The sequence below is a fragment of the Lissotriton helveticus genome, chromosome 8 (genome assembly GCF_964261635.1).
Source record: "Lissotriton helveticus chromosome 8, aLisHel1.1, whole genome shotgun sequence".
Lineage (NCBI taxonomy): Eukaryota > Metazoa > Chordata > Amphibia > Caudata > Salamandridae > Lissotriton > Lissotriton helveticus.
The window spans coordinates 1324282406-1324309707 of NC_136069.1; the positions used below are offsets into that span (position 1 = coordinate 1324282406).

Sequence of the window (27302 nt, forward strand, 5' to 3'; positions counted from 1 at the left end):
GGTGCCACGAGGAGTGAGGTAGAGGCTGTGGGAAGGGCTGAGGCAGCACAGGTGGCGTCAGGACCAAGGGCTCCTGGAGCATGGAGTCTGGTGAGTAAAACAATTAGCCCCCAGCAAGGTCTCCTCCAGCGATGCGGCACCCGCACAGCGGGTGCTGCGAGGAGTGAAGTAGCGGCTGTGGGAGGGGCTGAGGCGGCACAAGTGGCATCAGGACCAAGGGCTCCTGGAGCGTGAAGTTCAGTAAGTAAAACAATTAGCCCCAGCAAGGTCTCCTCCGGCGATGCGGCACCCACACAGCGGGTGCCGCAAGGAGTGAAGTAGCAGCTGTGGGAGGGGCTGAGGCAGCACAGGTGGCGTCAGGACGCAGGGCTCCTGGAGCATGAAGTCCGGTGAGTAAAACAATTAGCCCCCAGCAAGGTCTCCTCCGGCGATGCAGCACCCGCGCAGTGGGTGCCGCAAGGAGTGAAGTAGCGCTGTGGGGGGGGCTTAGGCAGCACAGGTGGTGTCAGGACCAAGGGCTCCTGGAGCGCGAAGTACGGTGAGTAAAACAATTAACCCCCAGCAAGGTCTCCTCCGGCGATGGGGCACCCGCGCAGCGGGTGCCGTGAGGTCTGAAGTAGCGGCTGTGGGAGGGGCAGAGGCAGCACAGGTGACGTCAGGACCAAGGGCAATATCAATGTCAATCTGCATAGGCACAGACTCCAGAATATCAACTTCTAATATATTTTCATTAGCATATACAGGGAGGTGTCTATTTTCTATTCTTAATTCCCATCTCTGTACCTTAGTTATATATTGGTAGGCAATATAAGTATGGGTCAACCAAATAATTTGTTAGGACACCAGACTAACACCCAAGCAAGAAAACGTTATGCAACACCATCCTCAAAAGTAAGTTTTTTGCCATGCATTTGCCTTAGTTTCATCATCCTAAAATAGATGTATGAGCAGGTAGGCACATTTGAAGGCAATCAAATCAAATATTCCATGTTTGATAGCATTGCTGTATTGGTAATGTAAGTGACAGCAAGAGAGTGAAATGTTTGACGTTTTAGCTTCTCACCATTTCAATCAGACAGGTAAAAGGGTGTCTTTTGGTATTTCGTTTCAAGGATGACAAACGTTTAACAACTGACATTCAATTAATTTCACTAAATAAACATACTGTGTGGTGTTTGGTACTCATTAAGTCTGCTCAGAGAATTAGGCTGAAATGGTTTGCTCTTTTATCTCATTCAGAAGGATGAAGGCCTAACAGTTGTGCCTGATTTCCACTTCAGAAAGTCACAATTGATCCTGTAGATGAATCGAAGTTGAATTACAAGCTGTTGCTCTGTTATAGATTAAAGAACACTAGTGGTAATGTTTTTTAAGTTTTGAGGGAGATGGATGAAGACCGATATTCAGCTGTATGTTGTCCAATAGCTGAATTAAGGAGTGAAAGCTTTTAAGATTGCTCAGTGATTTAAATGCTCACCATTGACATCCAATGTGATCTGCAGTTCCCAGATTTGAATTTTTGTGTACAGAGGTTAGACTTGTTTGCCACTATATATTCTTATATTTGCCTGGGTGGCTTGTTTCAATTGGTAGCCATTGTATTATCAGTCCAATTGGAGTGATGAGATCAAGGTATTTACTCTCAGAGCCAAAATGTGTCACTTTGTGCTAGACCACATTCAGTTGTTACGTATACTTGATGGATGCTAATAAGAAATGAGTTTTCATGAGTCAGGTTTTTTAGACCTAAGGGTTGAACTGTTATCTTGAGGTCAGGATCCGGGTTGAAATGTTTGGGTCCTCATAGTCATCTCACTTGAAATTGGGCACTCCTGGCCATTCTATTTACAGGAGAATAGAGATGTTGGTACTCTGATAGAGCTATATTGCAATGCAACATTGTTAAAAATGTGTGGAGGTTCTGTTCTCTCGTTTCGCCAACACATGTAGAAGTAGTAAAACTGTTTTTTTTAAGCATGCAGCCTCAGCCTCAGCTTTGCCTGTCCATAGAAAAACCCTGTCAGTCAGGGGCGCCACTAACCCACAAGATGTTGGAAGGCCTTCAGTTGTATGCTGGACCTTCTGATGCTGTGTCTGCCATGGGTTTTTTCTGCTTGGGTATAAGAATCAAATATCAATGTCCATGACACGCTCAGCACATCATGTTCATTATATTATATTTTTTTTAACTTTGCACCATTTTGGAGGATTGCCTTTGAAAAAAGTAAAACAATGCATGCCATGGTATGGTTGGCGATACCAAGGGGGATGATGGACGGAGCGCTTGAGCAAATCAAACACTCACCCCAGTCAACTGATCAGGGTTTATTCCATCATCATTCTTTAGCTCACTCCACCAACCCAGTTCAGACATGGCCATATGCAAATCAGTCTGACCCTGTGCCTCATGGGAACAGTCCAGCCCTAACTGCCAAGCCATGTCTTCCATGGTCCGGAAATAAGCATCCTGGGACTGGTTTCGGGTTCACAACCCTCATCAGCCAGGCTATCTTGAATCCAGTGGCAAAGTGAGCAAGGGACCCACGTCTGGGCATTTGGTTAAGTGTGAAATTTCTTTTCGCTTGCAGATGTATAGATATAGCTATGCTTCTTTAAGATCCGTATGTCATCAGATACTTGGATATTTGATGATGTCCTCAAGGGGTTCACAAAGAGACTAAAAATGGTCTGTGCAAAGAAAGACCCTCAAAGAAATAGTTGTGAGTGATAAACTGGGGTGGAGTATGAGTTGTTTAGTTTTACCTGCTGAGATCAGTAGGTAAGTTTGAAATAAAGCCAATTTGCCACTTTGCCACTAGTGCCATGTAATCATCTAGGATTTTGATAAGTGTATTCTTATTTACTGTGTCAAAATCATTTGACTGGTCATGAAGAATAAGTAGATGAGAGTTGCCATTATCTAGACTATGTAAAGCATCCTTAAATAGTTTGCTTTTGGTGACCATCACTGCACGGAAAAGTCTTCATAAATGTCCAAAATTGTAAGGTCCTCAAGGTTGTCTGAGGTTTTATTTTCAAGATTGATAAATCTTCACTTGATTGACAGTCAGGGAGTATACCGTACATGACAGCTAGCTTTGCTCAGCATGGCACAAAATGAAATTTCATGTCTAGAGAAGTCGGGTTGGGCTATGTGAATTGGTTAGAAAGTTTCACAATGGCAATAATCTAGATTAGATAATTTTGAGAGATTTCATTGAAATTCCTCTTTATTGGGGGAATAAGCTGATTGTTAGTTAGAAGGAGAAATTCAACTGATTGGATTGATTATTTTAATGCACAAAATCCTCTCATGAGGTTGTGAGTCATTAACTGTGATGGAAGGTGGACAATTGCTGACATATTTAACTGGTGCAAACACGTTTTTGTACATTTGTCTTCAATAGAATCTTGTAACTGATTTTTGGTTTTCTGAATTGGAGACTATCAGGCAGACTCAGTTTCACCAAGTTCTCTATTACGCCCTTGCACATTTTCATTCAATATTATGTTGTCATGAGAACCATTGAAAGGTGGTTTGTATTTTCACTATTATTTCGTAAAATGTACTATTCCGTTGAATGGATTCTTTGTGAAATTTTGGTTTTGGACTTTGTAATAGTTCTTATCTTGAAGTGTGGTGATAGGCGAATGGGTTCTGGTAGCGTTCAAGAATGAGATCAAACAGGAATTAAAAAATAGGCCGAACAGTCGAATGGTATTGAATCTACACTTACAACCAACACTTTTTTTGAGATAATGAGATCTACTGTAGATCTCTTCGCTTGTGTGTGTTTTTGCAGTGTTGAATTAGTTAATTGTTAAAAGGAATTGATTAAATTAACTGGAAGACTTAGTTTTCCAAAGAAAATTATTTCAGTTTTCAATGGTTGATAAGTGATATGCACATTGTTCACCAAATGTAAAAAAAAAATCCGGGGGAGGGAGTGATATATGACATTTAGAATTTCAGGAGAGGAAGAGATGTATTTAATTTAGAGGCGCAAGCATTGAAAGTAATATATGTGTTACATATACATTTACAGCAACAACAATCCCTGCACATTACTGTGAGCCCACCATCACTTCTGCTTTCTCAATTATGCAGAGCTTCAAGGGGTAAAGTAGGTGCATAGTGTACTGAGATATCAATAAGTCATGTTTCTGTCAGTTCCATGAGGTGAGTTTGAAAATAGTGTCAGAAATGTCTAGTCTGTGCTTGCTGGCAGGTCTGACATTATGCAGATGACATATAAATGAGGCATCAACAATGGTGTTTGGAGGGATCATGAAGAAATTATATAAGGTTTTTGTGTCACTTGTGATTTGGAGGGGATAGTAGGAGAGAACAACGTAATGGCATTAGATAAATTAAGATTATTGATATATTATCAGAGTCATCTCAAAGCGCTACAGGTGAGTTGTGATTCCAGCTTAAATTGGGAACTGACCAATGTAGAATCGGCCACGGGCTTGAAACACACAAAAGGGTGTTGAGGAATTCAGTACTCAAACTGATCAATTTGATATGCAAACTGATTCAATGTAATCTTTTGCACTAAGATTATTTGTACACTAAGTGCATTGTTAGGATGGCTCATGGAATGAAGGCTACACTTTTAAGATGAAATATAAATGCAGCGAAATTTTTCAATTTTATCTGAGAATGCGCGTTGATAACTAGTTACTGGAAGGGCATGGTTCCAACATTCAATGAACTTACTTGGAAGGCTATTATTTGTCGAGTCAAGTTGCAATTGCTAGGTCTGCTTTCCTGGTCAATGACCTATAGGTTCTAGTGCTGATCTGATGTTTGTCTTTTCCAAAAGACAGCATGGTATGTCTTCAAAAGTTGCCTATGGTTACAGACCTGGAGAACTGGTTGAGGGAATCTGCTGAAATGGAATGATGGAAAATGAGTTAAGCACTAAACTGACTTACATTAATGGTAGACAGGTGACAAGTATTGCATAGGATGACGTTTTATTGGCTATGGCCAGCAAATCTGATGCTATGCCGCTTTTGTCAGAGGGCAATGATGTGTCCTCTTGAACTCGAAGGGCTGATTTTTGTGGAAGTGGGACAAAGTTGGGTAATAGCACTGGGTCTTCATTCCTAGACTCTCATGTCGACCTCTCTGAGGAAATAGACATCACATAAATAGTAGCCCATTAAGTGATGTTCCCTAATGAAGTCCAAATGTGCCAGCTGTAATACTACTAACAGACACATAGGGCCTAATTACGACTTAAGTCCGCCCGACACCGTCTCTGTTTTGAGACCAACAGACCTCTGGTCGGCAGTCCTGACTGCCTAATTAGGATTGGACCTAACAGTCACATTCCTACATTTCTCTTTGGGAGCAACCATTACGGCCTTAAACCGACCATAATACATGCTCCCATAGGTAAATGGGAGGTGCTGTTCATCCCTGCACCCCGTGGCAGGCACCTCAAGGTGCCTGCCACAGGGTGCAAGGATCAACAGGGGGCCCTAAAACACCCTTTCTAACATGGCTTGCCTGTCAGAAGCCAGCATGGAAACCATGCCTGAAACCATGCATCACAATCCCAAGGGAGTGAATGCCCGCCCTTTGGAATTACGAGCCGCATCCGACTGGCCGATGGGCTCAAGGAGTCCGTCGGATGCCAGTCAGAATGACCGGGCAGTTTAGTTTCCAACCACCCGCATTGTAATGAAGCGGTCGGAAAGTAAACCGAGGGGCCGACTACGATGCATCCCAGAAGGCTCTGACCATCGGTCAGAGCCATTCCGGGGCACATCTTAATCGGACCCATAATGTAGATTCGGTAGGGAAATGTTGAGATGGTAATTTTATAATCAGATTATTGTGCTGTCTTGGGGAACTCATGTTAGGTACCACTGATATTATGTTTTCATGCATAATTTGTATTCTGATAACTGTTTGGTGAAATAAGTAGCACTTGTACATGTCTCAGAACAAATTGGTTGTGTGAACTTGTTGATTCTCTATTATGTACAAAAACAAAGATCAATAAAAAAAATATTGAGGTATTTAACAGTTTAGGATTTCTATGATGAATGGCTGCGAGAATGTTAAGTTTGATGCCTGTTTTTGGCCAGACATCATCCTTCTTTTAACAGGCAAAGTAAAATATCTAGAGCAGCAAGGATATTCAACTTGAAGAGCAAGATTAACCTTGAGTGAGTGTGTAGCTTAGAAAAACACCCTTGTTTCTAGTTAAGGCCAAGCTATTTCTAGAGCTTGCTATTACTTTGCACGTGTCACCCTGGTGTTGAGAAGAAACTGCTGAGAGTAAGGCATGCACAAGCTAGAGGGAAATAACCATGTTTAGAGTTTCTTTCAGAAAGTATATGATAGATCAAAGGACAAAGAATCGACCCCCTGATTTTAACGCTTTTTACTCTGAGGATATGAAGAAGTGTAGCAGATACTGAATGTGGTGATATGGAGGGAGTAAGGCAGCTGAATAAAGAATGAAGATAAAATGGTCCAACATTGTGGATTGCTCAAAAACATAGGGCCCTGTCAATGATTGTGGCTTGAGTAGAGTTTCACCACACTCAACCAACAACCCAATTTCTCACAGGGCCAAAGAAACGACTCATGCACAGACTTGCCAGCCCAGCCTGCCGGCCACTGCCTGATTGCCCTGTAGGCCATTTCGACCCTAGTTTTAGCTCCAGAAACACATAGCTGCCCAGGTAGATGTGGATTTCCAGTGTCACTGAACTCAGTTCTGTATAGCTGGGTCTGGTAGCTCGGCGAACTACTACATTACCTCATGGTCGCAGATTCAAATCCCAGTGCGTCCACTCAGCCTTGTGTCGGTAAAATGAGTACTTTTGAGTTTGGTAACAAGAGACATCTGCTATTTAGGGCCAATATACCCCAATGGGTGAGATTTACAAATACCCATGATAATATTACTAAGAATCGAACTATAGACGACTAATCCCGCTGAGCAGTTATACTGAGATAGTCTTTACAACACATGCAGTATCTCTGACTGCAGAGGCTGCATTTTCCTTTCCACTTTTTCTTTTCCTTGTCATAGCCAAATTCTAATCCAAACTTGTTTTAGATAACATTCATAAAACTAGTCTGTCATGGTATCATACATATAAACAGGCATAGCTTATGTTTGATTGTGTATCTTGATAGAAATTCCCACATGGGCTTCCTTAGACCTACAGTAGGGCCAGTTTAGGGAGTACCCCTTCAGCAGGTCTGTCTACCACCAGATCGGTGTCTGTTTTAACTTGAGTATAAAATCAAAAAAAAAGTGCCACTACAGTATACTTCCATGCATCCCTGCCCTGTTAACGCGTTGATATCTAACCCAATTTGCTGTTTGTATAATATTGCATTCTGAAACACTCACTCTTTAAAAATATCCAAATGTACTAATATATCATTTGTATTTGTTAGGTTTGGAAACAGCACACCAGATTCTTTTAAACTGTTATCTATTTTCTTTAGTTTTATTCTGGCCAGGAAGGCCACGAAATTGGCAAGCCTTAGCAAAGAAGAAAGGTAAGAATTTTAAGCATTTTTCATTTTACCATTCATTGTAAACACAGAATGTAACTTGTGTAATGTTTTACTGAGGGAAACATGAACCTCTCTGTCACAGTTGAATGAAAGATACGTAGTCCAGTAATGTATATTAGGAGCACAGCTTTATTCTTCAGATAGGATCCAAGTTATGTCTAATGCTATGACCCACCAGGAGCAGCCTCCTTGCCGCTCAGCCCTTCCACACCAACTGATACCTTCTTCCACTCAAACACTCTCAACATTCTGATGACATCATATAGACTGAGCAGCAAGGCAAAGGGCAAGAACAGATAGGATGCATCAATCACTTACTAGATTATAACACATCCCCCCTCATCAGAATTGTAAAAACACAAGCATGTGAGATCATTGTACATACATGCAATATGACTAGTTATAAATAAAATGTGCGGAGGTGGACATAAACACATACAAAAAGTCGACGAGATTCAAGAATAACACAAAGCATCAAGACGTAACACTCTAAGGGTAATTTTGCAACCCCTAACCACAGGGTGATACAAATACCTCAATCAAAAACAAGAGTAAATCCAGGGAATCTAAAAAGCATTCTCTTGGGGCATATTATCACGGCGGGCGATATGAGATTATCGCCGCTTTAACGGCCGTTTTTTGCCGCAAAGTGGTGATAATTTTATCGCCCTATTAGCAAGCTGTCGCTAACAACAGTTAGCCATAGCTTGTAGGCGATAGCGAGCGGTTTGGGGCCCGCTTTGCATGTTAGCGATATTTATCGCTAATGACATGCAAAGTGGGCATACCCAACCTATTAGCGACTGAAAGCAGTCGCTAACATCGATATCGCCTATTATCAACGCAGGCGTAGCGATGACCACTTCTTAGCCTGTACATCCAATGGGAGGTGGATATTCAGGTTAAGACCCTATTAGCGATAATGCCTGAATATCGCTGGATTTCCAGCGATATTCACGCATTTCGCCGCTATCGCCGGATATTTTATCGCATTGGAGATAAACGTTGCTAATAGCACGTTATCTCTGCGATAAAATCCAGCGATGAGCGGCGATAAAAAAAAATGACGCTAAGCTTTCTCAGAGTTAGGATCCTGGCAAGCAAATGCGGCCCATAGCAGAAGTAAATTCTCTAAAGTGATTAACTCTATCTTGAGCCTTCGGCAGCCAAAATAAGCAGACGTGGTCCTAGCCTTAACGAAGAATTATAAACTGCAATGTGTCCCAACGGCCACTTATGGAGCGGAGGTCTGGGGATACACAAACTGCAGCGAGATCCAAACAGAAGAAAACAGATACTGTAGAAAAATTCTTGAGGCCCAAATTTCTTCTCCAACCTACATATGTCATAGGGAATTGAATTGATACTATGTAGAGGACTTTATCAGGTCATGCCCTGCTACTTTTTGGCAAAAAATATGGCAGAACCCTGCAGCAATCTTACCAAGAGAGATAATTGCAGATTGCATTAAGTGCGATAAGGGCAGCTCCATACCCTGGCTTGCTGCAGTCAGGAAAAGTTTAGCCAGCGTGAAGTTGGAAAATATCTTCTTACATCTCCTAGCCCTTGAGGGTATAAGCAACAAATCACTTAGGGAGGCGCTGTACGATTTGTACAACGGAGAAAGACATAATACTGAGCGCCTAAAACCATTGGTTGCTAGGTACATGCCACTTCTGGAGGTACCGGGCACCCAACCTCATACGCCACGTAAATACCTCTTGAAGAATATTGGGCGATGGCACAGGAGTCTACTCTTCCGCCTTAGGGATGGCAGCATAAAATATCTTCTCTGTTTCCCCTTGGGATTCAGTAATAATCTTGAGCAGACGTATTGCCCTTGTGGCATTGGTAGCAAACAAACAGTGATACACTTCTTATTCTTTTGCAAGTTTGTAAAATACACTAAACATTATTTGATTCCGTATTTTAAAGCTTTGTCAATTCTTGATTTTAAATCCGCACACTTTAAAATTTTACAGCTTGGAAGTGATGATCTGATTTGCCGGGCGAGCGGGTTTTTACAAGCAGTGGTGTGCTCAAGTGCTTCCATGCACAAATTCTAATGTGATAAGTGTACATAACATTGCCCAGCGGAATATAGCTATCATCGCCCCTTTTTTCCACATATAAACCCATCCTATGCAGATGTTGTTAATACTGCTCATAAACAAAGTACTTTGTATGTTGTTGCTACTATTGGCATAGCCAAGATGGGTGGTTACAGTTAATCATATCTGTAACTTGCTGCTAATGCTGCTAAACACTATTGCACTTTATTGATAATATGCTGCTGATTTTGTATTCTTGCCTAATTTCATATTTGCATTATGTTGTTAATACTGCTAGATCTTGTATGCCAGTCCAACCCCCTTCTTAAAGTCATTTTTATCATTTGTACTTGGAAATTTATTGTTGTAATATTGTATTTGTTTGGATTTTAATGTGAATCTATGCGCTTTTAATTCAAAAACAAAAGCCCACAGCAGAAGGAAGACCAAGGTTTAGCACATTAACTTCCTCTGTTTCATAAGTTGTTGTGGTGCAACCACTCTCCACATCCACTGCCAAGGATGTCTGTTATACACAAGAATTACAAAAAGTTTGAGAGGTGCACTCAGTGATATAATTAGCAAGAAAAGTTCATGAAATTTATATATCTTCTGTTCCTTCTTTATTGGTTTCTTTCTTTCTTTCTTTATAAAATACAGAGGCACAGCCAACGCGTTTCATTCCCTTTCGTGCCTTGGGAATTTCGTCAGGGCTGCAAAAGAATTCTTTACATACATAAACATATTTGTCTCATATGTTCGAACAAACATTAACATACATAACATGTACATAAGAAATGACTAAAGGGTACACCAATAGTCAAAGAGTTTTTTTTTTAAAGTTACACATGCCAAACGGCAAATACATCATCTGTCTGAAAACACGCATGCCCTCACCCATGCATGGTCTCAGGGTTGAACTTAAAAAGGTGTGTGTCCCAATTACACACACCAGAGTGTTGAATCAAAGCAAATCCATATGTGTTAAGGTGCCCGTTGGGGAAAAGAGACACCCAAATCCAGGAGCCATATAGAACCAGAAAATATGGTGCCAATAAGCCAGGACGAACAAGTGGAGAAATACATGAGAAAGAGAGAAAGGAAAATAAAGGAATCGTGTGTAGATGTTACGGCGCGCCAAAAAGTAAAAAAGGGGGGAAAAATAGACGAGAACATTCCTCCCTAGTAGTGACCCAAGGTTTTATAAAAAATTGGATGCAACAGGATTCTCACCAAAAGTTTTATCGTCTCAGTCCCATAGTTCAAGGGAAAACTGCACGTTCACCGTAGGCGCAGATTAAATGTATTGTCAAGTACCCGACTGTCCAGTACCTGAAATCGAGAATAATAGTGAGATCCACGGGTTCAAACCGCGTGCAACTTGGACACTATTTCTAGGAGCCTAGATAGATATATACACAAAGCATTATTACATACCAACATATGATAGTTATGTATTCTGAATTAAGTCCATAATCGTAGAGTACCATTCATAAAACAGGATCCATTAGGAAGAAGTACATTTTCTTGGTATATTAGTTTTTTTGTTGAGAGTAAATTAGGCATCCAAAACATATAAAATCAAACAATTACCAGATGCATTAATCGCCAATTGTATCATAATGGAGGAGACAAATACCTTCATATAGAATAATTTTCCAGAAGGAAATCCAAATGCGTTCCTCCGTGTATGGGGAATAATAATGCTCGCAAACAGAGCTTAAGGTAGTTAGTTCTTGCCCCCTGCATAAGAGATGTATATACATATCATATTAGTTCAAACTAGTTAAAGTGAAGTAGTGCCAAATGATAACTGTCTTTATATATGGATTCTAACATCGCCATTGAAAACAGGTCCTGTTTTAGCCGGGGAACGTGATGTTGAGTATTATAGACGTATCTCACGTAGATGACATGTGAATAATTGCCATCTGATACAATTGTCAACAATTTGTGTTCATGTAGTCAAAAAGAATAAAGACTTGACTGTATCTGTTCCCAAAATGTAAATTTTAAAAGGCGGCATGAAAAGGGTGGAATTAGAGAGACTAGTATATGGCCTGGATATATAGAAGAAATACATCCAACATCCAGGCAAGCATAATGCACCCAAAGGTCCCCCCCTGTTATCTCTCTCTCGTATTACTTTTGACATCCCTAAAATTCGTGTATTAAAAATAAATAATACGTGATTTACCAAGGGGCGGTGTTATATCCTGTGCGCCAACAGTGCCTTTGGATAGGTATGAACTCGATACCGGGTAGTGTATGTTTAAATTGCCGAGGGCAGTGTAAAGCACTGCCGTAATACCTAGAACAAAAGATAGTAAATACTGATTGTCCGGTCCCGAGTAAGTGTACTTAATCGCATATCTCAGCATAAAGGATCTAGTTTCGTCGTGCTGATGGAGCGAGATAGAAAACAAAATTTTGTTTAAACTCGCAAAGTCACATTTCCATAACATGAATAAAATTATTAATGATTTGTGATATGTCGTACTAATACAACTTAGATTAAACTTTACACGTGGGGGGACTAACATGTGTGCTCATAAACGTGCATAAATGTTGCATCTTTTTGTTCGTGCAAAATAATAAAATAATTTATTGTTTTCGTTTTTGTCATTACTAACTGCTGCAAACTTAAAAGAAGCATGTGCTTGTTTTGCTTTTCCTTGTCTGTGTGATGTCATTTCTACTATTCTAGGTGCATTTGGGTCTCATAGAAAAACGGAGACTGGTAAATATAAACGCTGCTTTATTTGTTTGCATTAGCTAGGTAACATTTTGATTAATCGGGTGGGTTAATTAATTAGTAAACCATGGGGTGGATACAGAATATACTTTATTTCTTACATTAATACTTTTCTTGTGTTTGTTTTATACTAGAAAACATAAGTTGCCTGCTTTTGGGCCTAGTTATTTGGGCCGCAGAAAAAGAGCTGATCTATAATTCTGCAGAAAGTCACGAGACGCCCATTCTGAATTATAACGTTTATTGAAGCTGCATTCACAAAGCAAAAACTGATGAGCTGACATCATTCTGTCGGACATGGCCAAGGTCGAAAGTGAACTTTTTGTCAGTCCTTAACTTGGCATCCGCGGAAGTTGTACTGAAAGACTATGAAAGCTGCGAGGATGACTTAATACAAAGTTGCAATCGCAGGAAGCTTCTGGCTTTACGTGGAAGAGACAATGGTCTTTGTAAGACATGATTTTGTGGAACTTTTTAAGAATCGGGTGACATGTCACTTGTCACTCTCAACCAATGGGACGTCGTAGATTTCTGAAAACTTTCCTTTGCTAGTTTAGTTAGCGTAGAAAGGTATAAAAAGTCATGCCCTTAGGGTTGGGCTGGCTGCTGCTTTCTGACTTTCCGATGAGGGTGATGTGCTGCTGGACTTTGCGTGGAGCACGTAAGAATCCTCAAAGATCATTACTTTAATTTCTGTCTATTTAGCTCAGTTAGGGAAATAGGTTTTAGAAATGTTAAACTTTATATAATTTCTTTAAATTGATTCAATTGCTTAAATTGTATTTTTTCTCATATTTCTTACCATCATGCTTGCTTTATTGCAAATAAAATTCATTTATAAAACTTACAACATATATACCATAATTTAGAAAATAAAATCTTACTTTTGACAAACAAGCTGGTCTTGATTATTTAGAAGTATAGGTTACCATTAGCTAGATCACGTCACCTATGGTGGTCGTTTAAATGGTTAGGTTTTATTCTAATGACAATATTCTTTTTGCAAATGTATAAATATGTATATAGTGTGTAGATAATGTGTATATAGATTTATTCTGACCACCTGATTCAGTAGGCCCAAAATATATCAGGTTCATAAATGGGTCCATATTTAGTATAGAATTTTGTTTATAGGTTATGAAGTTGGGTAGCGTAGTTTATGATATATTTTCTATAGCCCGCTGGATCAATTCTCTGGTAGCAGAAATTGATGGTTGCTAAGAGGTAACCAAGGTAATATGTTGGTTGCTAAGGGTTACGTCATGGTATGGAAATAGGATCGATGTTTTAACACTTGTTAAAGTTCGTTTTTCGTGCCTATCTGTAAGCTATACCGGTATAGATTGTGTGGCGAGAAATTAGTCACGCAAGCCATCTGTTCAGTTTGTAGTGATATCGCCGAGTATCACAAGAGGTATCGCCGTGTACCATAGTGTTGTCGCCGAGCAACACAGTTTTAGGGCTAGGTCTGAATCTTGTATAGTGAGGATTTTCTAAGAAATCAAAGCAGCATGAGAATAGGGACAAAGCGCCTTCCATAAAACTCACTGTGATGAGAGTATTAGTTATATCTGAGCTTGAGTGAAGGGTAAAATTAACGTCGGTACATGATTATCTATAAACAGGTTAGAGTCCTGTACGGGTACATGTTTCATATCTATAAACAGGTGAGAGCCCTGTACGGATAACGTCGTTATTTTGCTAACGGTGCATGAATTCTATAAACAGGTGAGAGTCCTGTACGGATTTCATGTGTGTTTGAATTTAGGGAATTTTCCGTGTAAAAGTGCGAGTTTGAATTGTATTTTATGTTCAAGTGGAACTCTTAGAACTTTCACTTCGCGGTGGGTTCAGAGCAAAGCGAGTTCATAATTATACGTGTTAGAAGGGTGGGGTAAGGTTACTCTACTGACAATTGAATATTATCCTTAGTGTGAATAGCGCCGTCTATTCCGAAGTGTGGATACTTGAATGTATGTAAACTATCCTAAATAGTGAAACGAACAGATGTTGTCTTCATAGTCATTGTTAAGAATTAATTTACACTGAAAAGTGTCCTTAAAATGGCGGTGTGAAAAGATTTTGTGAAGGAGGGGTAAGCGCCAGGAGTGAGAAGCGAGAAACCGCAGCTGCTGTGTACGTCACAGAGCCGCGCTGGGATTGGGTGACCTACGTCACAAGCAGTATTCTGATTGGCTCCTGAGTCTCTGACAGCCTGTGAGCTGATTGGTCCTTCGGAAAATCTCCAAATTTATTGGTCGAGCTGAAAAGTGACGCAGCTCAACTGCCATTGGCCTGTTGGTGTGTTTCGCGCACGGATTGGTTGTTTTGCGGAACATCCCGGAAATATTTTACGAACGATTTTGTGAATTAAATTTAACTCTTAAAAATGAGTTATCATTTTAAACATGTTGAGAAAAAGACAACATTATTTCAGAAATTTAAGAATTTATTTTCACCTGACAAGAAAATCGAAACGCGAGGTGGTAAACTACTTCATAAGTATAAAACACCTGCAGCGTACATGGAAGGTGAATACGGATATCATACTGTCTTATGGTTCGACAGTTGGAAACGTTATACTAAAAACGACGGTGTTTTGGCTTGGCCTGATGATGGTTCATTTAATGTAAGAGTTTTAAGAAATTTACGAGAGAAAATGAATGCTCTTGTTCCTAAACCGAGACCAACTCAATTTGAAGCTTTAGTTGAGTGGGAAGACGAGATGTATCAGTTACAAAGAGAAGCTAGTGGAATTAAAAGACCTTCTAAAAATCCATCATGGAAAAGAGAAACTCATGAAGATAGATTGCGAATGTGGAGACAGGGAAACATGAGTGAAGGATTATATTTAATTCATGAAATGGTAATGGGTTCTCCTACAGGGAAATCTATGGAAAGTGAATCTGAGGATGCAGTTATGGAAGAAATATATACAACTGCTAGAAAGAAACAGCCTAATCAGCCTTTGAGACCTCCTAGATCATGGTCTACTCCGGTGGTTTCTACTGAAACTTCACCGAGTGCACCTCCAATTAGTGAAGCTCCTAAACTTTATCCAAATAATAGTGAAATCACTGAAACTCCTAGAAGATCAGAATTTGAGAATGCTCGAAATGAAGGTAGACATTTTTCAATGACTCCAAGAGCAAGGGAACCTCCAAAAGATTATGCAAGAGAGACAAGAAATGTTGAGGATGTTGATTATAATGAATATTTAAGGTCTAAAGAAGAATTAATTAAAAGAATGACAAAAGGCATGGAAACTGTCACAGTTCCAGTAACAATAGGTCCTGTTCAGCCTGTATTTGATCAAAGAGATACAAACAAAACTGGATTAACTATTCCTTTGAATACAGAAACTCAAAAGGTTACTGAAAAATTTTATTCAGACTTAACTGAATTAAACACTTCTAGATCGAGAATGCCTGATTTAACCTTTAATGAGGATTTATCTCCAAAAACACCAATGGGTGCTATGTCAGATGTAGGAAGTCCTGAAGTTAGGGTAACCACACCAAAACTTGATGTGGCCAAATTAAAAGCGAATATTGAAGAATTAATAATTGGAACAATTGGCCCAGATAGTTTAAATTACTATCGGGATGATGAACTACTATTCATTTGCAAAAGTATTCAGTGGAAAACGAAAAATAAATATGATCAATTAGAGGATTTAGCTGCAGAACTTGAAATCGATATAAGTAAACAAAAGAATTTTGCAAAGCATTACAGACTAGATTTTTCAGAAAGTGACATTGAGAGTTTGAACTCAATGGGAAGAATAGTTCACATTAAAGATTTGATTGTCTATATCAAAAAGCTAGGAGAACTGAACAAATGGAGAGTGAAATGGACCAAAAGGAAGGAAGATGAAAGATTGGAAAAATTGTCAAAACAATTTCCAATGAGAGAAGTTGCAGGTGGAGGATATGTTCATGTCCCATGGTCAAGACAAGACATTCTGTTATTCACAAATGACTTTCCAAAATTGAGGGAGAAACCAGTTGAGTGGTACAGGCAAGTCGATAGATTTATCAAAGTGTCAAAAGTTCTGTGGATTGATTTAGATGGATTTTTTGACATTGTCGTTCCATCTGATCTTTGGACAGAATGTAAAATATCTATTAGTTGGCCAAAAGCAGAACCTGAACGAATCAAAGAAACAGGTGCCCCAAATCCACTTGTAATGGATTTCTATGAGAAAGTAATTGTTTGGATGAAAAACAAAATTCCACCCAAAGAAGTTGATTGGGTTAAAATAGAAAGAACAGAACAGGAAACAAAAGAATCAGTTCATTCTTTTTATGAAAGACTATTGTTAATCTTTAAACAATACAGTGGTTATGAAAAATTAGATGAAAAAGACATGAGTCATTTTATCTATAGATTTGTTTATGGACTAAAACCTGAAATTGGAGAAATGATCAGAACTAGTATTGTCGGATGGCAAGCACTATCTGTAGATGATATTCTAAGAAAAGCAAAATATTGTAGCGATGAATTAGAAGTAAAACAGAAGAAGCTGAAGGAGAAAGCCATGTGGGCTCAGGTAAAGGTGGCTGAGCAACAGATTGCCAGCATGGGAAATAAGAACACTAATTTTGTTCAAACTGGAAATACAAACCAGATACAAGGAAAGTTTAAAGGTAATAATTTCCCAAAGAAATTTAGCCCAAAGATAGAAGAGCTGAAACAAAGATTACCTTGTTTTAATTGTGGCGAAATTGGACATTGGAGGGACGAGTGTCCTCATCCTCCTAGAAACTCAAAGAATCCCTTATTGAATCCACAGATGCAGAATGGTGTTAACCTGCAGCAACAGCTACAGATGCAACAGGGGTTAAATGAATTTAATATTCAGCGACAATTACAACAACAGCAACAACAACAGGTGAATAATCGTCAAGACCAATTGCCACAACCACCTTTTCCGAATAGTGGGGGAGTTCAAAAATATAATCCAAACGTGGGATTTCAGGGATGTGAACAGGTAATAAAACCACAAAAACAGCAAAAGCAGCAAAAGGTTCAAATGCAAAATGCTTCACAACAATTTTTATTAACAGAAAGTCAAGACAGTGATTCTGATGATTATTGCTGACGGTGCCCGAGAGAGGAGGAAGAGTGTGTTGTTGGAGCCACTCTTGAGGTTGACCAGTCTGGTCCTTATGTAAACGGGAAAGTTAATGATGTAGACATAACTTTTCTAGTGGACACTGGTGCTACCCGTTCTACTGTTAGATCAGTGGAAATTGAAAACCTACCTCTCTCTGGGGATACCATCCAAGTTGTGGGAGTAAGTAATCAGCAAATTAAAACAGACTTAACTGATCCAGTACCAGTTGAAATTGGAAATTACAGAGACAAACACAGATTTGTGGTTTGTAACAGTAGTCCAGTAAATCTATTAGGCAGAGACATCCTATGTAAAATGAATTGCAGAATATATTGTTCTCCTGAAGGAGTTGAATTACAAACAATGGAGGAAGATGGTTTGTACAGAATGACAATGATGATGATGGAAGCAGAAGAAACAAAATTGTTTCCTGCATTTGAAGAAAAGGATTTACCTGAAGAGCTAAAAGAAACAGTGAAATCGGAAATATGGGACTTTACTGGGAATGAGATGGGTCTGATGAAAAATGTAGATCCTGTAAAAATTGCATTGAAACAGGGAATAGAATTTCCAAACACTCCACAGTATAAAATGAAAACAGAGACAATTGAAGGTATTACACCTATAATTGAAAAGTTAATCAAGCAAGGTGTATTAAAGGAAATGAAGAGTAGTTCTTGTAATTCACCAATTATGGGAGTTAAAAAGTCTAACGGAACATTTAGGATCGTACAAGATTTGAGAAAGGTTAATCAAATTGTCATTCCATGTTGTCCTGTGGTTCCAAATCCAGCAGTAATTCTATTTCAGATTCCACATGATGCTGAATGGTACACAGTTATTGACCTTTGCAATGCATTCTTTACTGTTCCCTTACACCCAGACAGTTATGAAATTTTTGCTTTCAGATTCCAAGGTAAGACCCTTGGATGGACAAGAATCCCTCAGGGCTATACAGAAAGTCCTTCAATCTTTAATGAATTGTTAAAAAGATCACTAGAAGATTTAGACTTACCAGGTAGGTCTACGCTGGTGCAGTATATCGATGATTTGTTAATAGCTGCAAAGACAAGAGAAAATTGTGTAACAGACACAATAATTCTGTTAAATCGCCTTGCAGAAGAAGGACATAAAGTGTCCCCAGCAAAACTACAGTTTTGCAAACAAGAAGTAAAATATCTTGGTCACAGAATTGCAAAAGGAAAAAGACAAGTAAAAATAGAGAGAATAAAAATGATTCAAGCAATGTTACCGCCAAGAACACAAAGACAGGTCAGAATGTTCCTAGGAATGGTAGGTTACTGTCGACAATGGATAAGTGGATTTTCAGTAATTGCAAAACCACTACAAAGATTGACCAAATCAGATGTAAAAGATCCAATTATTCTCAATGATGCTGAGATGGAATCTTTTGAGAACCTGAAAAAGAGCTTATGCCAAGCTCCTGCTTTGGGTATGCCAAATTATGAGAAAGATTTTGAACTGTATTGCAGTGAGAGAGAAGGATGTGCATTATCTGTATTAATACAGAGACATGGAAATTTAAAGAAACCTATTGCATACTTCTCCGCAGTTCTTGATCCAATTGCAAAAGCATTACCAGGTTGTTTGAAAGCAGTTGCAGCTACAAGTATCAGCCTCGAACAAAGTGAAGGAATCATTATGGGATTTCCTGTGAAAGTTTTTGTGCCTCATTCAGTTGAAATATTACTGACAAGAGGTAAGACTCAACATTTAACAAGTAGCAGATTGACAAAGTATGAGAAAATAATACTGGGAGCAGATAATGTTTCGATTTCAAGATGTTTGAATCTGAATCCTTCTACATTACTGCCTGATTCTGAAATTGTTGATGACATTGAGACAGAACATGAATGTTTAGATGTCATGGAATTCTGCACTAAACCCAGAAAAGACATCAAAGATAGACCTTTGTCTGAATCGGATTTTGTCTACTTTGTAGATGGCTCATGCTTAAGATCCGAAGGAGGTGTCTTGAAAGCTTCATACTCAGTTTGTACAGTTGTAGATGTTGAAGAAGCATCATGTCTTGAAGGAGTTCGTTCAGCACAAGTGGCTGAATTGATTGCTTTAATTCGTGCATGTGAAATATCAAAAGATATAAGAGTTACCATCATTACTGATAGTCAGTATGGATACGGAGTTGTGCATGATTATGGACAACTCTGGTCACAGAGAGGATACATGACATCAACAGGATCACCAATTAAAAATGCAGTTTTCATTAGAAGATTAATTGAAGCAATACAATTGCCAAAAGAAATTGCCATAGTCAAGTGTGCAGCGCACACTAGAGGAACTGATTATATTTCCAAGGGAAATGCCTTCGCAGACGAAACAGCAAAGTACTGCGCAAGGAAAAATTATTCATACAATCGGGAGAGGAGTAAAGAAACTGATTCAAATTCATTAATGCTAACAACTGTTGTAGAAACATGGCATGAAATTAGAGATTTACAAAACGAAGCAGATGATGAAGAAAAAGACCTATGGTTAAGATCAGATTGTAGACCACGTGAAGAAGATGGAGTGTGGGTTTACAAAGATGGCAGAATAGTCTTACCAAATTGCTTGATTGCTGACATGGCCAGATTATATCATGGTCCTGCACATTTAGGAAGAGATTCTATGGTCAGACTTTTTAGAGAAACATGGTTCAATACCAAATTTAGAACCATTGCAGAATCTTTTTGTCAAAGGTGTTTATCATGCCAACAAATGAATCCAAACAGAAAATCAGTGGTGGGGACAGGAATAATTGGTCGAGAAGGTGGTCCCTTTACCAGGTTACAAATAGATTTCATTGAAATGCCCTTACACAACTGTTTGAAATATGTACTTGTAATTGTATGCTTATTCTCAAGATGGGTAGAGGCTTTCCCTACACGACATTGTGATTCAATTACAGTGGCAAAACTAATGCTCAGAGAAATCATCCCAAGGTACGGTTTTCCAGTCACTATTGAGAGTGATGGAGGAAGCCATTTTGATAACAAACTGTTGAAGTTAATTTGTGAAGCTTTGAGCATTGAGCAGAAAATACACTGTGCATACAGACCAGAGGCATCAGGTGTAGTCGAACAAATAAATGGAACTATCAAAAACAGAATTGGAAAAATGTGTCTAGAGACAGGAGTTAAGTGGACTGATGCTCTTCCACTTGTTTTGATGTCATTAAGAAGTACACCAGATAAAAAGACAGGTCTGAGTCCTCATGAAATTTTAATGGGAAGAGTTATGAGGCAAGCTTTTGTACCTGTAGGTAAACTGTTGAGCATAAATGACAGTGCAATTTTGGATTACTGTAAAAGGTTATCTGATATGGTAACTTCTGTGTCTAATCAGGTGGGAACTGAAGCTCAATCAAATGAAAAAGTTTTGACTCATGATCTGAGACCTGGCGATTGGGTCAGAACGAAAGTACATCGGAGGAGGAATTGTCTATCTCCTAGATGGCAGAAACCTAGGCAGGTAATTTTGATCACTACTAATGCTGTAAAGTGCAGAGGATTGAAGCGCTGGATTCATCCAAGTCATACTATTCCAGTACCAACTCCTGAGAGTTCTGATGTTGAAAGTGATACCACAGATGATTCTGATTCTGAAGCAGAAGATAGAACTGAAGGTGAAATAATTCCAGATTCTGAAGATCGACAAGAAAGTCGACATCTGGAAACCGTGCAAGTGAATGGAAATCTGACAAGGAAAGACTTAGAAATAATTGAAATAGATTCTGAAGGTGAAGAGAATCTATTAAAAGGAAAGATAACTGAGGATTCAGTTGTCTCTATTGAAGACAAAGAAGCTGAACCAAAAGAAGTTTCAAACCAGGAGAGTACCGAAAGGCAGAGAACAAGCTCTGAAGTAAGGAACAGAAATCCGAAATCTGGGAAGCTAGAGGTAATTGAAGAAGAAGAGGAGAACGAATTACCGAGTACCAGTGATGGAAGACAAAGTGAAGTTCCTGAAGGAGTGAAATTGCCGAATAGAGAAATTCCTGAGTCAATTGAAATTTCAGACTACGAAACTGAAGAAAGTGACGTGGAAGGTGGAAGTGAAAACGGAAAGAAAAGGACTTGGAAATCAGAATCAAATAATTCTGAACCAAAGAAGAAGTACGTGAGAAAAGCAGACTACTGGCCTGGTGGAAGATTGAGAGTCAGATTGATCAAAAAGCCAATAGAACAAGTTGAAGAAATAAGTAGTCAAAAGAGTCCAGGAAAAGAAGTTGGAGTTGGAAGAAAAATTGAAGTGATATCAAGAAAAGGGAAGAGAATAATTAGACCAAACCAGAAATACAAGTCTCCTGAGTGGACTTACTTAGTAATTCCACCTGTTATTGACATATATGATAGTAGTGAAGAAGAAAACGAAATCCAAGAAATTAGTGACAATGATTGAAGTACAAAATTATTAATTTGGCAAAAGGCTGAAGAAATCCTGTTAGTTGACACAAGGTCGAAGAAAAACTGTTTAGTACAAGAAAACTTATGTATGACATAAGGTCGAAGAAATCTTGTTTAGGGTTATAAAAGAAAAATATATTTTAAAAGGGGGGTGTATATAAATTTTAAAATTTATTTTTATTTTTATTTTAGAGGCTAAAACTAACCTAAAAATGCCTTACGTTAAGGAGAGCACTTCAAAATGTTCTGTTTTTAAAAGATGCTGTAAGATGACTCTGGTATGTCTGCTCATTTTAGTTCTGCTCTGGTTGGTACTAGCTGTGATTATACCTTTAGAAATGAATAGAGAATTACACAAAGTTAACATAACAAGCAAAGCTCTGGTTAGCCAAACTAAACATAGTGCATCTGCAAAAGTAATTGATCATCAGCCTAACATTCATCAAGATAAATCAATAGGTGATTTTTCAAGCAATACATTCACAAAGCTATTGAGTGAATATGTAAAGGTAATGGATGCAAAGGACTGTTATGTCTGTGTTAAGTTACCTGCTTCTGTTTCTGAGGGAGTAACATATAATATGCTTCCTCTCACTTATGCTGTTACATGTAGTGTATTAACTAGTTTATTTTATCAAACTGGTCGTTTAGAATATTACTATTCAAATTATGATGAGATTTTTGCTAATGTTAAGATTGATAATGTTTTAAATAAGCATAAGAAAGCAAAACAATTGAGAGAATATTTCCTTGTTACTAACGAACTCACTTATGAGTATGCTTATAAGAATAATCTAACATGTAAATTAAGTGCTGAAGGAAAGAAATTTTTGAATATGGTTGAGGAGAGAAGAGCAATTTATAAGAGAAATGAATTAGTCAAACAGACTAAGTCATCCTTCTGGCAAAAAGAGGATGAGAAATTAAATGGCAAAATGCTTGAAAATATTGCTATTCACATAGACAAACCTGTTAGTGGAAAGCTTTGCATTAGAAGAGATAATACACTTTTTGATAATTATTTTGTAGGTGCAAGCAACTGTGAAGATACTTATCAGATTATGGGAGGTTGGGGATTTAAAGGTGGAAAAGATCCTATCTTCCCTGGAATTTATTTTGTTTGTGGTGACAAAGCTTACTATAACCTTCCAGACCATTGGTATGGAACTTGTTATGTGGGAATTGTTTTTCCTAAAGTGTTTCATGTTGACAGAGATTCAGAAGGATTGTTTAAAATTCATAATTATGTAAATAGAGCTAAAAGAGAAACTTTTACTGAAGTTCTGGGAGATATTTTCCAAGCTGTAATACCTTTTGTTGGTATAACCCTAAATGCAGGGAGAATCAGAAAATTGTCCACTATAGTTGATAGATTATCAACTGACACTGCTGATGGGTTTCAATTAGTGAATGTTGAAGTTATTGCAATTAGATCCATGGTAATTCAAGATCGTCTTGCTTTAGACATACTCCTAGCAAAAGAGGGAGGAGTCTGTGGCATTTTACATGTCCAACATTGCTGTACATATATTCCTGATGAAAGTAAGAATATTGAAATGTATATTAAGAATATTACACAAATGCATTCAGAGATAATTCCTTTAGAAGAAGAAGATTTTACAGGGAAACTTTCAAAAAGGTTTCAAGCAATTAAAAACTGGTTTCATAATATCGGAAGTTCAATTCTTGGCAAGATTTTGGCACCTTTGATTATAATAGTATTCATTTTTATTTTGACTAAAGTAGGTTGTTTGTTACATAAAAGAAAGAAACATTTGAAGGAAAAGAAGAGAATCTATAAACTCAGAAAAGAAGAGGAAAGAGAGATCGAGTTACAAGAGTTACATAGAGAGCGTCATGTTAATTGCAAAGATTATGCTGAAACAGACTTTTAGGTTTACTAATACAAATGAATTTGAATCGATTTCTTAAAAATTTAATTTACCAAAATTTTGAGTGCTGGTGTGGTGATTTGTTAATCACCAGATGAGGGAGTTGATGGAGCGAGATAGAAAACAAAATTTTGTTTAAACTCGCAAAGTCACATTTCCATAACATGAATAAAATTATTAATGATTTGTGATATGTCGTACTAATACAACTTAGATTAAACTTTACACGTGGGGGGACTAACATGTGTGCTCATAAACGTGCATAAATGTTGCATCTTTTTGTTCGTGCAAAATAATAAAATAATTTATTGTTTTCGTTTTTGTCATTACTAACTGCTGCAAACTTAAAAGAAGCATGTGCTTGTTTTGCTTTTCCTTGTCTGTGTGATGTCATTTCTACTATTCTAGGTGCATTTGGGTCTCATAGAAAAACGGAGACTGGTAAATATAAACGCTGCTTTATTTGTTTGCATTAGCTAGGTAACATTTTGATTAATCGGGTGGGTTAATTAATTAGTAAACCATGGGGTGGATACAGAATATACTTTATTTCTTACATTAATACTTTTCTTGTGTTTGTTTTATACTAGAAAACATAAGTTGCCTGCTTTTGGGCCTAGTTATTTGGGCCGCAGAAAAAGAGCTGATCTATAATTCTGCAGAAAGTCACGAGACGCCCATTCTGAATTATAACGTTTATTGAAGCTGCATTCACAAAGCAAAAACTGATGAGCTGACATCATTCTGTCGGACATGGCCAAGGTCGAAAGTGAACTTTTTGTCAGTCCTTAACTTGGCATCCGCGGAAGTTGTACTGAAAGACTATGAAAGCTGCGAGGATGACTTAATACAAAGTTGCAATCGCAGGAAGCTTCTGGCTTCACGTGGAAGAGACAATGGTCTTTGTAAGACATGATTTTGTGGAACTTTTTAAGAATCGGGTGACATGTCACTTGTCACTCTCAACCAATGGGACGTCGTAGATTTCTGAAAACTTTCCTTTGCTAGTTTAGTTAGCGTAGAAAGGTATAAAAAGTCATGCCCTTAGGGTTGGGCTGGCTGCTGCTTTCTGACTTTCCGATGAGGGTGATGTGCTGCTGGACTTTGCGTGGAGCACGTAAGAATCCTCAAAGATCTTTACTTTAATTTCTGTCTATTTAGCTCAGTTAGGGAAATAGGTTTTAGAAATGTTAAACTTTATATAATTTCTTTAAATTGATTCAATTGCTTAAATTGTATTTTTTCTCATATTTCTTACCATCATGCTTGCTTTATTGCAAATAAAATTCATTTATAAAACTTACAACATATATACCATAATTTAGAAAATAAAATCTTACTTTTGACAAACAAGCTGGTCTTGATTATTTAGAAGTATAGGTTACCATTAGCTAGATCACGTCACCTATGGTGGTCGTTTAAATGGTTAGGTTTTATTCTAATGACAATATTCTTTTTGCAAATGTATAAATATGTATATAGTGTGTAGATAATGTGTATATAGATTTATTCTGCCCACCTGATTCAGTAGGCCCAAAATATATCAGGTTCATAAATGGGTCCATATTTAGTATAGAATTTTGTTTATAGGTTATGAAGTTGGGTAGCGTAGTTTATGATATATTTTCTATAGCCCGCTGGATCAGTGCATACCTCTGATAGGGTTTACGGCACCGTCTGCTCCTCCGTCCGTGCTCGGAAAAGATGGTCAGCAAGCACCCGCCATTCCTGGAATTGTTCATTTGATCGGAATCCCGATCACGTAAGCCCTCGATGTGACTGTGCTCAGTCCAGTCTGTGCAGCGCGAGTCCGCGCGCATATGGCGGCCATATTGAAATGGTAATTCGTCGTACAGATTTCTACCAGAGATATGGGTAAGTTAAGAGTAACAGGTGAGGGGATAGGTAGTAACATCCCCCGTGAAGTGATTACCTCGCCTGGGTAAGAACGTCCAGTTGCTGCCAAATTTCAAAAGCTTAAAAAATAAACTTCAAATGCTAGTTAAATGTGATGGGTTCAATATATAGGTTCCCTGTTTCTTACCTGGGAAAGTGGACATCTTTACAATTTACATATTTACAATACATCTTTCCGACATCATTTTTTATGGTGCCCCTGACCATTATTGAACCAATGGCAGTGCTGAAAAGAAAAAATCTTTAAATATGGCTCCCACATTCTAGAAGATATCTCCCAGTGCATCAGAAACATTTGTTATGTGTGCCCTGGAAATTAGGCTTTGTGAGTTCATCTCGGGGACCAATATGCATGTTGGAAGCTCAGCCATCGCTGCTTTATACGGCGGATCTATCGCAACAGATTTCTCTCAGAAGCGGGGTCTGCCATGCATGTGGGAGCCATTTTGGAGAAAAATGCCGCTGCAATGACGGACATCTTTACATTTGGCAGCCTAGCTCCCACTGGTTTCTTAGAGGTTCTCCCTCTGTAATAATATTGCTTTGGTAACCAAGGGCCAGATGCACAACCCTTTCATTTAGCGCCTCGCAATTTACGTCACATTGCGAGGCGCTAAATAAAATGTACAACAGTGTGTTTACACTGTTTTGCGATCGCCAATGGAGTTGAAATTGCGAGGCTCATTAATATTAATGAGCCTCTCGCAATTTGCGAGTCCATTGTGAGTGCCAGCCCTCCCAGGGATGGTGGCCTGCTGGGCTCAGCAGACCATCATGTTTGGTACTGCTTTTTAATAAAGCAGCTTTTTTTTTTTTATTGCGGCCTGTTTTCCTTAAAGGAAAATGGGATGCATATAAAAAATAAAAAAATTAAACACCTTTGTTTCATTTTTTAATGGCAGGCAGTGGTCTTTAGGACCACTGCCTGCCCATAACAAATTATTTCACATGCATTTGCAAAGGGGAAGGAGTTCCCTGGCGACCCCGTCCCATTTGCAAATTCATTTCCACCTACTTGAAGTAGGTGGTAATTGCAATTGCTTTGCGACCACAATTGTGGTTGCAAAACATTAGTACATTGTTTTGAGACTCGCTATTTGGAAGGGAACGCCCCTTCCAAATAGCGAGTCGCAAATCCTATCTAGTGAGTCGGAAAGAAATAGCTACTCGCTAAATAGGCTATGTACATGGCCCAATATGTTTTTGCATGCGCAAACGGGTTTGCAAACTTGTTTGCGCATGCAAAAACAGGTCGTACATCTGGCACCACGTCACCAAATTAGAAAAAAAGGAGGTTATGAATTTTTAAGTAGAAGTAACTACTACAGAGATAATCATGTAATTCAGTAAATATGAACTCTTGCATTTTTCACATCTTTGACACCTGTTTATGCCAAATCAATTTGTAATGCTCCTATGTGCGTTCTGTTCACTTAGGAAGAGAAGAATATGTGAGCTGTACGCCAAAGTCCTGGGATCAGAGGAAGCCTTACATGTAAGTAATGATGCTCCTGTCTGGTTGCGTTGAAGATCCTTTGTTCTGAGGGGCGTGGCTTAGCGCCCGGTGAGGACGGCGGCTCTTA

General features: G+C 38.6%; 1 protein-coding gene across 1 annotated transcript in view; it reads left to right on the forward strand.

Moving 5' to 3' along the window:
• The window catches only part of LOC144773339 (amine oxidase [flavin-containing] A-like), an 898284-nt gene that overhangs the window by 811812 nt on the left and 59170 nt on the right, over positions 1-27302 (forward strand). The window contains exons 10-11 of the mRNA XM_078658305.1: positions 7487-7540; positions 27157-27214. Of these exons, the coding sequence (XP_078514431.1) occupies positions 7487-7540; positions 27157-27214 (112 nt within the window). The remainder of the gene's footprint in view (positions 1-7486; positions 7541-27156; positions 27215-27302) is intronic.